Genomic DNA, 12,425 nt, shown 5'->3' with positions numbered 1-12,425 from the left:
CTTCCAAAATAGATAAGCACAATAAAACACACTTTTTTATGTGTGCCGAGAAATTAGCATCGTGTCATAACATAATTTTGAGCAGCAATGAAGACATATGAAGTCCGTCGAAAGAGGTGCGGTGCATTGTTACTGTTGACATATTAGCTCACTCCTGGCAAATATATCTCATATTATTCTTGGTTTATAGTTTTGGATTGAAAAATCCACTTGTAGCTTCTTTCACAAATCCTTAACAACAGTAGTGTTATAGAGTTAATATAAAAATATTAATATAATTACCTCAATTTTAGACCTAGCGAAATAATATTTTACCAAAACATAGGCCTTTTTAGGCATCTTAATTATATAGCATTTTATTAAGAACAAACAACTCATCGTTTTTTAAAAAGCCGAGGTTAAAGATTGAAAATGTCACTTAGTCCAGCTGTGTATCTGTCTGGAGAAAGGATAGTTTGGTAAGGCCGCATAACTGTGGTTCGATGAGGCTAAGTGGCAGGCCGTAGGAACTATTTGTGTTGTCTTTACTGCACCCTCATGCGGTAGTTGTAATATTACTACTATGCTTAAAAAATACCTTAAGATTGATATATTTCGTCCTAAACCAAATAAATTTAAATATAGCTAAAAATGGGATATTTAACCCATGCATTTTTAGTTTTCTGTGGTAAACTGTTTGACCCCATACCACCAGCCATTACAATTAAAGAGAAGCTAGCCTAATGAAAGGAAACAAATTATTTTCTCTGTTGCATGCATGAATCCTTATTTGTTTAAAAGAAAGTATAGTATAACCTTGTTGATCCATATTGATTGAAAAGGAAGTGATGTGAATTCACAGAAACCTGGATTATCTGGGAATACAGTAAAGACACAGTAGATTACAGGTAACTTACAGAATAATTATAGAGAAAAAAAGAAAATGTTTACCGTGTTGTAAAAATTTTTAATTATTTAAATGTTTAATTTTGGTATACTGCTTCCGGAAAATATGATCACACATGTTTCAAGCCCATAATTTCCATTGACCAAGTATTGAATTGTTCTTCAAAATAAACCATCAGACGGTCTAGCTGCATGGGGCAACAGAGTGAGTCATGAAATCTATCGATTCTTTATCATCAGAAACGTTTTTTGTGTCTTCTGTTATCATTGAACAACCAGTTGCAGGTACATTTTTCATGTCGGCAATCACACCAATCCTATTGTTGGCTGATGCCAATCAGTTGCAAATTTTAAATTTACTATTATCAACTTCTCATAGGCCTACTACAACATTGTTAACTTGGTATTATATTGTACACACATTATTATGATCACTAAACGTGTTTAAGGGACAAAAAATATTCTAGAAACCGAACAAAAAAATTAATCTCTTCATGCTATAAAATCGATCTGGACAACCTTGGAGATCCGCATAAATATGGCTTAAATAAACGAGGTCGTACTGTGGCTAAGGTGGAGTCTGTATTTTATATATAAGTGCAAGTCCAATTCCTAATGAAACATGACTGTACTCTGATACTGTACACAGTATCAAAAAAATTATGTTAACAGTCTTTCACTGAGTAACGTTGACTTTATTAAGGTATTAGAATAACTAAACTGTTGGTCAAATGTGTAAGAAAAACTCATTTTAAACGCATAATATACTGGACTCTAACATTACGCCAAATTAAAATTTTTTTTCAGTCATATGGTACATTCGTTTTCACTAAATTATAACCACCAGGTGCTTATACTGGGACCGACAGGATGTGGCAAGACAGCTCTTGTACAGAGAGTTGCAAAGGATTGTGGGCTGGTGCTACGAACTATCGTGGGGCCAGAGCTGTGTTCTCCACTGCCAGGAGAGGCAGAGAGAGCACTCACCGCCGTATTTGACGAATGTAGACTTCTAGCCCAGGAGTGTACAGGTTAGTGGATGTTAACCAAATATGCCCAGCCTCTTACTTTACTTAATGTTGGGCTGAATAACTACATATCGTTAGTTTGTCATTAATTAAAAAGAAAAAAGACCAATTAATGATATATCAGTAAAATTTGTGTTTAGGGTTGTAATAAATTTTGAATTTTAATCCGAAATCTTTTTCTAGATTTTTAATATATTCAAACTGATTAATAATGATTCAGTCCGTAAAACTGTTTAAAAAGTAAAGTTTGTACAAGAGACAGCTCTTAAATGTTGCTGACAGCTGAAAAGCTCAATCTTGTTAGTACCCAGTAGCCAAATGACTGACATTGTATACTTTTGGTTTTTTACATAACATTCCATGTTTTAGAATGTTTAAAATTCATTTGAAGAACATCAAACACAAAAAATATTTAAATTCTTATGTTGCAGTCTCTGTATTGATTCATTGTAACAGAATTTAAATATTAATATATTTTTCATCTCAATAAATTTGCAATAAAAATAATTTAAATACAATATAACCTATACACTATTAACCTGTATTTAAATATGTGTATACACTGGTTTAGCACTTACCTATGACCTTGTCCACAATTTCCTGCTGAATAATAGGAACGTCATTGGCATATAATTTTAAACTTTTACGAAATGGTTGAACTTTTAAGTTTGGAGATCAATTGAGAGAGTGAAACAAATTTTATAAATTGCCCACCAACGAAATACTAAGTGAAATTTCTTTGCATTCCGTGTATTTAATTAAACAGCCACAAAGATTTCAGTAATACTCTACCATTTGAAACCAGTGTGGAGTAATCATAAAGTCGAAGTCCTTGGCTTTCTGAGTGAAACTACATATTATGTTGCGTAATGGAGTCATATGATATTTTAAGTATGTATTATTTAATCAATATTCAGATTAAGAGCTACATGATTCAGCAGCCGTTACCTGTATTCCAGGTTATAAATAACCTCTGAATCAGTTGTTTTGATACAGATAAGTAAAATTACAGTCATACACCATTCGGCTCATAGGAATGGTTTTTATTGTTCCATTAAAAATATCACAATACATACGTAAATGGTAAAATCTCAAAATACTTAACTTATCTCAATCTCAACTTAAGATATGATACAGGAGGCTGTTTGTTGCTACTGGACCAAGTGGAGAGTCTGTGTGGGCGACCAGGGGACTCAACGGAGAGTCATGTGGTGAGGCTGGCCAGTCATCTGCTGTCCTTGCTGGAATCTGCACACAACACGCCGGGTCTTGTCGTAGTCGGCACCACCAGCCGGCCTCAGGCCTTGCACCCGGCAGCACGCCGGCCAGGCCATTTCGACCATGAGGTGTGTGTCCTTTACAGCACTGCATTTCCACATTCAATACAAGTTTTAGAGATTAAATAGATAATAACAATACAACATTTTAATAATATAATCCAAGTAACGGCCTTATCTTTGGAAATATACAGAATACGTTTATTGCTGAGTAAAATAATAAAAAAAAAACATAATACCTCACGGGGTCAGTCAGTATTTAATTGTTCACAAATATAGATTTTTCTAATCTTCCAAAATGAGACATGATTTTTCTTCCTTCTAACACAATAGGCATAGATTGAATTAATTGTTATGTGAATTATAAAGTCACAATACTTTATTGTTATTCTTCGACTCTATTGAGATTAGCTGAGGGGGTGGGGTGCCGCGGAAAGTAGTACAAACCTTAAGGGAGCCTTGAGTCCAACAAGTTTGGGAAACACTGGTATAAATCAATAATTTAAAAAAAAAACCAAAAATATTTTAAAAGATAATTATCTTTTACTAATCGACAGATCTCTTATTTTCTTGAGAGCGCATATATAAACTTTATTTCAAAGGATGTTTATAGGACATTGAATATTGGTACCTTGAACACGGTTTGAGAATAGATCTCAGTGTTTTGAATGAAGAACTGAGGAGGAAATGAAGATCATTTTGGATATAACATTGAAAGAAATGTAGACTAAGCTTTTCTACTAGTTTAAATTTTAGATAGTTGAAGTAAAAAGAAACCCTGAAGAGGTATTTTTGTAAAACTTGTGTGTAATGTACTTTACAATCTAATTGAAATTTACTTTAAAAAAAAAAAATCTTTGGTTTTTTTTTTTTTTTTTTTTTTTTTGTAGAGGATCTAGATAGAGACTTCTACCAATACTTCTCTTTTACAAAGACCTTAAAAATGAGGTACTGCAAGGCAGCAGCAGGTTTACACAAAAACCATTTTGAATTCCATCGTCCCTTTGCATCTTGGAAAGGAGGTAGTGTTAGACCATATTAACATTTACTTAAATAACAGTTTTTATCTGCATTAATTAAAATATTATGTTGGGGAAGGCTATGGATATTGTATATAATAGTCTATTATGTTAAAGGAGGAGTATACAGGGTACGTAAAACCTGTTGTCTGAAAAATTAATGTACAGCAAATGTCAAAAAATTGGTAACTTTATTAACAGATTAAATATTTGGTGTATTTGTGTTTTTTCCATCTTTAAGTAATGTTTAAAGGGTAAAGCTCAACAAAAGGAATTCAATAACCACACTGTTTTGCCAAATAGAAAAATGTTTTACAGATGAGTTTGGATAATTTATTGTATGTAAGTAACTACCACTGAAAATAACTACGTACCACTAATAGTTGTTTTCATAAGTTTTTTGATTTTGGGTGCAGATACACATTGGGGTGAGCACTGAGAGTGAGCGAGTCAGCATTCTGCTAGCGGTGACTCGTCACCACGGCCTGTGTGACTCACCGTGTGCCCAAGTGGCTCGGTGGACTCCGGGGTTTGTGGGAGCAGACCTGGCTCTGCTGGCTTCTAACGTAGCAAGACACTTGGAGAGATTGGGTCTTCCAGCCAACTAGTGAGTTATACATGCACACTTTCGATACTTCCCTTCCAGTAGTATCCACAGAGAGAAGTGGAGCAATCTTTCTGGCTTGGCTTTTAACGTGGTGTATATGAAGTTTTTATGTATATAAAGTCTATAATTAGAAATTATACAGGAGTTTGATGAAAAGCTTTGATTTCGATGCTTGCTTAGTGCTGATGAAGAAAGCCTACTGCAGTTTTGGCGGAGTCGTGTGTGTTTGCAGCAGCCGACAGCACTTAGAGGACAGCTAGGAGTGGTGCAGGGAGAGAGAGGTGACTTCTCCCAGCTGGGGGGTGTGAGCGGTGTAAGGCTCAAGCTGCTGCAGGCTGTACAGTGGCCGCTCTCACACCCTGAAGCCTTCCGGCGACTGGGCCTACCGCAGCCTAAAGGTGAGAACCGACCTAGAAATGCTGAGTGTTATGTAAAAAGATGGGTTCTAAATCAGCATAGAAAATATGTCATACTATTAGGGTGTAGAAATAAATATGATGCCGAGCCGAAAGGCATTGAAAGATATCATCTGAGTTTTATTAGGAAAAGATGTGAACGAAAGTGGGAAAACAATTTTAATGAAGATGACGATGAAACTCAAATTAGGAAGACAGCAGTTTTAACAGTTTGGATCTACTTTATCTTCCTCGAAATTCCAGACCATTCTGTAAAGGCTACTGTTTACTTTCATGGATGGACAGAAGAACAACAGACACATGAAATTCATATGTTTGTGGCCATGTAGAAAATGAAGACTTACCACATCGTACGATTCATTTTAAATATTAAGTGGGAAAAACTGGTTTTTAAGTTACTAATTTTAAAATATATCTCTAAATTTAGCTTCCTTTCTTGACCATTTCGTGAAAAAGGTGGGAAAAAGTACTCTGTCTCACATTTCCTTACTTGTTAGGTTCCATTTTTTGTTTTGGCCTTAATTATAATGTGATTGCGGTGTTGTAGATGATAATAGAATTAAATGGTGACTTGTCGTGTAATCAGCTGAGCGTTAGCAAAGTCTATTACTTGAGGGACTGGAAAAATGTTTTATTTCTGTCTGTCTGTCCGCACATTATCTCGAAAATAAACTGACTTATGGACTTGAAATTTTGCATGCTCAATTTCTATATAGACAACATCAAGTTTGATGATGGCGCATTCCATTCCATGGGATTTGATTGAGTATTAGCAAACATTTGTTTTATGAATGATATGGTTTACTATGAAAATCGCAGGATAAATAAATTTGTGAACTAACTGAGTACAATCATATAAGTTTTGACATAGTAACAAATGTAGCCTAATGAACTACAACACTTGAAATGTGGCATGGAACCTCAGTTAAGTCTCTTATGAGACACATAGTGAGTTATCAGGATTGGTAGGGTTTACATACATGACTCTCTTGAGGAAATACAAACATGATGTAAAATCTGTTGATGTAATTAGCATCAGAGTAACATGAATTTCCTTCCTTATCATGTTTGTGCTTCAGTTTAACTACCCTTGTTTACATGTAACCACTTGCTCGCTGTATATATGTTGGGCTTTGATAGCGTAATAATTTTCTAAATGATTTTGGCTAAAACATTATTTATCAATTTAATTGTAACTTCTATGAAAAACAGTATGTTGGCCAAACATTGAATCCTTTATGTATTACGAGCAACTGGCCATCGATTGGACATTGTCCATAGCAACGTAGACAAACCTTTAGGTAGTCACGCTATCAATGTACACAAACAAAATAATTTAGAAAATTGTTACACCATCAAAAGTTCATGTAAGATCCCTGAAAATTGAAATGAAAACCTTAATAGATTGAAATTTAAAAAAGCGAAATTGAACATCAACTGGTGCATCAAACAAGACATCCAAGGGGTCTTAATTTAAGATAAATGTAATGTTTTCTAGTTATTCACAAATGTCAATGTCATGGACCATCAGCTGCTGATCTATTGTATTTATTTATGATGTGTTTTTTCTTATGATTATTTATGATGTTTGATTTCTTAATTTCTTTTTCTTTAATATTGTTTGTAAGTACTGTATTTATACAGTTTATATGTATCTGAAGAAGTGTACTTAGATACACAAAATTCATAAATGTTTTGAACCACAATGGCTTGTTTTTGATTTGTTGAAGAGAATATCCTGTTCTCTATGGATATCCCACTAATATTATAAATGCGAAAGTTTGAATGTTTGGAGGTTTGTCCTCGAATCACGTTGAAACTGCTATACGGATTGTGCTGAAATTTGGAACAGGTATAGCTTTTGGTCAGAATTATCATTTAGAGTGCTTTTTACCACCCATAATACATTCATTTAACCAAATAAAGTCGAATTCAAATTGAAAACTTAGTTTGTTTACATTAGAATGTTATGATAAGAACGAAACGTAATAACGTTTCATAATTCAAATTAAACTGGCACTAAACTGGCAGAGTCATCAAGGACAAGCACTCGGCAAAAGACTGCTTGCCGATTCTAGCTCCGGCTTCACCAGATGGCTGATGGGGCTGGGCAGGGATCGGGTTAAGCAAGTGATTGCCTTGATCACTGGACACGGCCACTTCAGGAAACACCTAAACACTCTAGGTTTACGAAATGAGGACTCGGAGTGTAGACTCTGCAATAAGTCTGAAGAGACTGCAAAACACATAATACTGGACTGTGAGAGACTGGGAGCAAGGAGAAGGGCTCTTTTTCGGTGATAAACAACCAGGCGACGAACCAGATGCTAGTATCGGGGAAAAGCTTCTTAGCCTAATTAAGGGCACAAAGATAGGCTTACCCCTCTAACATCAAAGGGGCACACAAATAAGCTCAGGTTGACGTGTGAGGATCTATGAATCCACCCCAATATCCCAAAGCAAAAAAAAAACAAAAAACAAAAAAAAAAAAAAAAAAACTGCTGTTGACAGCTATACTTCGACAAACTTTCTGAAACATCTGTTTACATTTAAATTTTATCAATAATAAGTAAACAGTGCTTGATCGGTAGTGTAATACAGATAGTAAATAAAACATTAATAATATAAATTTTATTCCATATTGCGCCAGTGACGAATTAAAATCATCTAATGCATAACCTTAATAAGGATTTCCCCCTTGTACCGGAAGTACATAAGAAGTAGGTAGGACTTTCCCCTAGGTCGTAATAGGCTTTTCAGTCATAGCAAACTCAACTATGCCAACACGATTTTGACCAAAATAGATTTCCGAGAACTATATAATCGAACGTATATAGTATTTTAATCGAGGCAATATGGCAAGCTAACCTGTGACATAGTAGGTAAGTGAATTTAAACGGTCTTAAGTAGGCACTTTTTAAACCGAAGTAGGCATCTCGGTCCTATGTAAGTATATATATTTTTTCTTTGTCAGAACAACAAGGCAAACTCTACTATGGTACTGGAAATATCTTAGACCTGAAATATATGACAAGGACTGGAAATATACGCTTTTTGACCAAAGTAAGTTTCCGAGACCTGTGTGATCCGAGATTTGTGTTTTCTTGATCGGGATTACAAGGCAGATTCAGCTGTGACGTTATATATATATATAATTAATTAGAACCAGAAATGCTCCTACACATGCCAAACATGATATAATAATTAAGTTAAACTCTGATACTATTTACCATGAACTTAATAATATCTACCTGATGTATGGCTACTTACGTTTTAAAATGTTTGTAGGACTCCTATCATATTACATCATAATTGCTCTTTATAAGGACTTCGGTTCTAAAAATTGCGTGCGAAGCCGTGGGTAACAGCTAGTATATATATAAGTGGCAATAGCCTAATTTAATTTCAATAAAAATTGAATCACAAAAAGTACTTGCTCCGTCGGAACTCGAATCCGGGTGGGAGACTATATATATATATATATATAAAACCCCGGCAAGTGAAAGATCCGGGTTCGAGTCCTGGGGGAAGCAAGTACTTTTTGTGATTCAATGTTAATTGAAAAATTATATATATAGACAATAGACAATATACTTTATTGTACATATTCTTTGAGAACAGTAAGAGAGTCATAAAAAAGGTAATTATACAAATCAAAATTTTATAAAACAATTATACAAATCAAAGCTTTGTAAATGATAGTCCAGTCACTGGTTGATGTTCAAAGCTCTCCAGTTTAAAAACTCGTCAATTGAGTAGAAAGGATGTTGGAGGAGCCATCTTTTCAACATTTTCTTGGGGTTTTGTTCTGTCTTAATGTCGGTAGGTAGGGAGTTGAACAGCTTTGCACCCGTATATGAAGGCTTCTCTTCAAATAATGCTGAATGGTGTTCTGGTAGTGTAAAATCTGCTGCTCGATGAGTGTTGTAAGAATGTAAATCAATGCCTCTGGTCAAGTCATATATATATATATATATATATATGTGTGTGTGTGTGTATGAAATAAATAATGGAATGTATGGTGGATTATTGAAACAAACTTCTAAGAATGTTGAGATGTCCATTGTTCTGTGCAGGGGTCCTGCTGTATGGGCCACCAGGTTGTGCAAAAACCAGTTTGGCACGTGCTGTGGCTGGCGCAACACATACCACGTTCCTGGCGGTGAGTGCGGCGCAGATATACTCGCCCTATGTAGGAGATGCTGAGCGCACTGTAGCGGAACTGTTCCACCGAGCTCGCACCGCCGCTCCTGCCATATTGTTTATCGACGAGATAGGTACAGTGGTCAGGGAAGATGTTTTTAATAATCCGAAATGAATAGTCTTTTCACATTCTGTAAAAAAAACCTGCAGTTTGTCTATGGTTTTAAAACACAGATAAATTAATACATGTAACTTTTGTATTCCAGTGTTTGATTTTTTTAGTTCCTGACCAAGTTTTTATATTGAAAATTTTAATGCCCAAAACCAAGTTTATAAAAAAGAATATTTTGTAGGGTACTGTCAAGATACAAACTGTAGTACCTTGTATGAGAAAATACTTTAGTTAATTTATGTAATGAAAACTATGAAAACAGAAAAAATAACAACATAACACAAAAAACAATAATAACTTGACTTAAATAACAACCAAGTTGATATGTTTCTTTCAAGTTGTTTTTTTGACAAAGTAGAATCGTTGACTTAAAAATTGGAAAATAAGCAAAATTAAAAATTGGAAAATAAGCAAAATTGTGTTTTTTAGCACTATACTTTGGAAAATGTCCAACAAAATCTTCTTGATATGATTGTAATAGATTTTAAGTATTTTTAAAGGTTTTAGAATTTTTGTACATTTTGAATGTAAACAAGTAGTTTTTCCACTTTTTTATCTATTTTTTCAGGAAGTCGTTACAAAAGGAAGCAAAATTGAGAGGTATATTTAAAATTTAGTAACGTCAAAAATCAGTTTTCCGACTTAATATTAAAAACTCGTCAGAGTAAGATTTATTGTCTAAACAAAACATACCATTCAGAGTTGTTCACACATCTAAATACTTGTTCTTTGCCAAGGTATGTCATTGAATCCATAATTTACGTTATATAATTTCTATTCTTCTTACAAGTTCGTGTTGCTTTCCATTTTTATGAGTATATTAAATTAAATGACACAATATATTCTCAAATAAGATTTAAAATTCATTTAAATGTGACAAAACTTTTAATGTAAAATCCTGTATGTAAAATTGATGATAACATAATACGAGGGCTGTTTTTTTTTCAACTTCCGATCGTGCCGCTAGATGGCTGGGCGAGCGGTATCAGGCCAGCAATGCGCGGCAGTCGACTGCGCACCTCTCCCACTACAACCTCACTCAATTTCAGACGGCCGACGCCATTTCCAATTTATCTAGCGACACATAAACATGGCTACCATGAATAGAATCTCCCGCCAAGTGTGAGTTGAGAAGTGTCATTCGTTTCTTGCAAGCTGAAGGGTTTATCTGCAGCAGAAATTCACCGTAGAATGGAACGAGTATACGGTGAAAGCTTTATGAGTGACAGTGCAGTGCGTGAATTGGTGTAGGAAAATTTAAAGATGGACGAGTTGACATTCATGATGAAGGGGGCCCAAGGACGAAAGTCGGGTCGCAAACGAAGACCCTCGTTGATCGAGTTGACCAAAGTGTAAGAAAGCAATCGAAGGTTTACGATTACGGAGCTATCCAATCAGTTTCCTGAGATTTCAAGGTCAGCCCTATACTCTATCGTAACTGAAAAGTTAGGCTACAAAAAACTTTGTGCGCGATGGGTGCCGAAGATGTTGTCTGATGACCACAAAGCTCGGCGAATGGCGGTCAGCAACGTCTTTTCTGAACCGCTAATGAAGCTGATGGCGAAGATTTTTTGATCAAAATCGTGACAGGAGATGAGACATGGGTTCTGTACGACACCCCAGAAACGAAACACAGCAGTCCCAACAATGGATGCATTCAAACTTCTCCAAAACAAACCCAAAAAATTCAAAAAAAACTTTCAACAACAAAAAGATTATGGCCACAGTGTTATTTGGGATCAAAAAGGTGTATTGCTTTGTTGAGTTTTTTAGAGCCAGGTACCACAATACAATGCGGAAGGATACTGCGGTACGTTACAACACGTTTGCGGAGAGCTATCCAGAACAAAAGGAGAGGAATGCTCACATCGGGAGTAGTGCTCATTCATGACAACGCCCGTTCCTCACAGTGCTGCTTTGACAAAGCGTCTTCTTGACGGTTTTTAAATGGGATGTTTTTTGACCATCCGGGCGTATAGTCCAATGACTTAGCGCCGAGTGACTATTCACCATTTCCCCGGAACTGAAGAAGATGCAGGAGGGCAGAGCTTCCGAACAGAACGACGCGACGCGCATGCGAGACGCCGTGAAGACCCATCTCAAATCACTGGCGGCAAACTTCTATGAAGAAGGTATTAAGAAGCTTGTTACCCAGGTATGAAAAATGCCTCGATTTAAATGGCGATTATGTTGAAAAAGTAACTAATAATGTACCTAACTTTTGATAATAAATTTATTTAATTACTCTCCCTAGTTTTATTTTTATATCACATCGGAAGTTGAAAAAAAAACGAGCCCTCGTATACTAATAATACATCAACTAAGCATAAATTTCTGAGCTAGTCAGCAAATTTAAATTATATCATTAAAACTGTATTAGTGGTAGCTGCATAAAATGTGCAAAAAACTACTCTTATGATATGTCTATAAAACGTGTGTTGAACTTATAAAATTGAATTTGATTATAAGAAGAACAAAATGAGAGAATTTGATAAAAAAAGTAAAAAATATCTTGGAGAGTAAGTATTTTTAAAACCAGTCCATGACACAGTTAGTTGTATTTAGTTGATAAAGAAAAGTAACATCTGGTTTTTATCAAGAGTTGAGGCGTTGTTTAATAACAGTTATGTTGATGGCATAGGAAGAAGGCTGCGGCTCTCTAATCGAAAAGTCATGAGTTTGATTTCCGGAGAGATCAATAAATATTTGTAAGTGGGTTTGGAGCTGTTTTCCTTTCCCTTAAAAAACATTTAGTAGTATTCTCAATTAAAATGCCATCAGCATTGAAAGAAGTCCCTTCAAAAAAGAAAATGTCCTCAGTTGTTGTGTTTGACAGGATGTCAACTACAAATGTCCTCCTGTCTAAAAGTTGACAGGA

The 12,425-nt window shown here is 35.2% G+C and overlaps 1 protein-coding gene across 1 annotated transcript; it reads left to right on the top strand.

The window, feature by feature from the left end:
• The first annotated feature begins 1,696 nt into the window (after window positions 1-1,696).
• LOC124368230 (spermatogenesis-associated protein 5-like protein 1) lies at window positions 1,697-10,903 on the top strand. The gene is made up of 6 exons (XM_046825505.1): window positions 1,697-1,916; window positions 3,051-3,259; window positions 4,626-4,816; window positions 4,997-5,214; window positions 9,309-9,517; window positions 10,799-10,903. The coding sequence occupies exons 1-6, from the start codon at window positions 1,697-1,699 to the stop codon at window positions 10,901-10,903; spliced, it is 1,152 nt and encodes a 383-aa protein (XP_046681461.1).
• The last annotated feature ends 1,522 nt before the right edge of the window (window positions 10,904-12,425 follow it).

Source organism: Homalodisca vitripennis, chromosome 8 (genome assembly GCF_021130785.1).
Source record: "Homalodisca vitripennis isolate AUS2020 chromosome 8, UT_GWSS_2.1, whole genome shotgun sequence".
Taxonomy (NCBI): domain Eukaryota; kingdom Metazoa; phylum Arthropoda; class Insecta; order Hemiptera; family Cicadellidae; genus Homalodisca; species Homalodisca vitripennis.
This window is presented reverse-complemented; position numbering and strand designations above follow the sequence as displayed.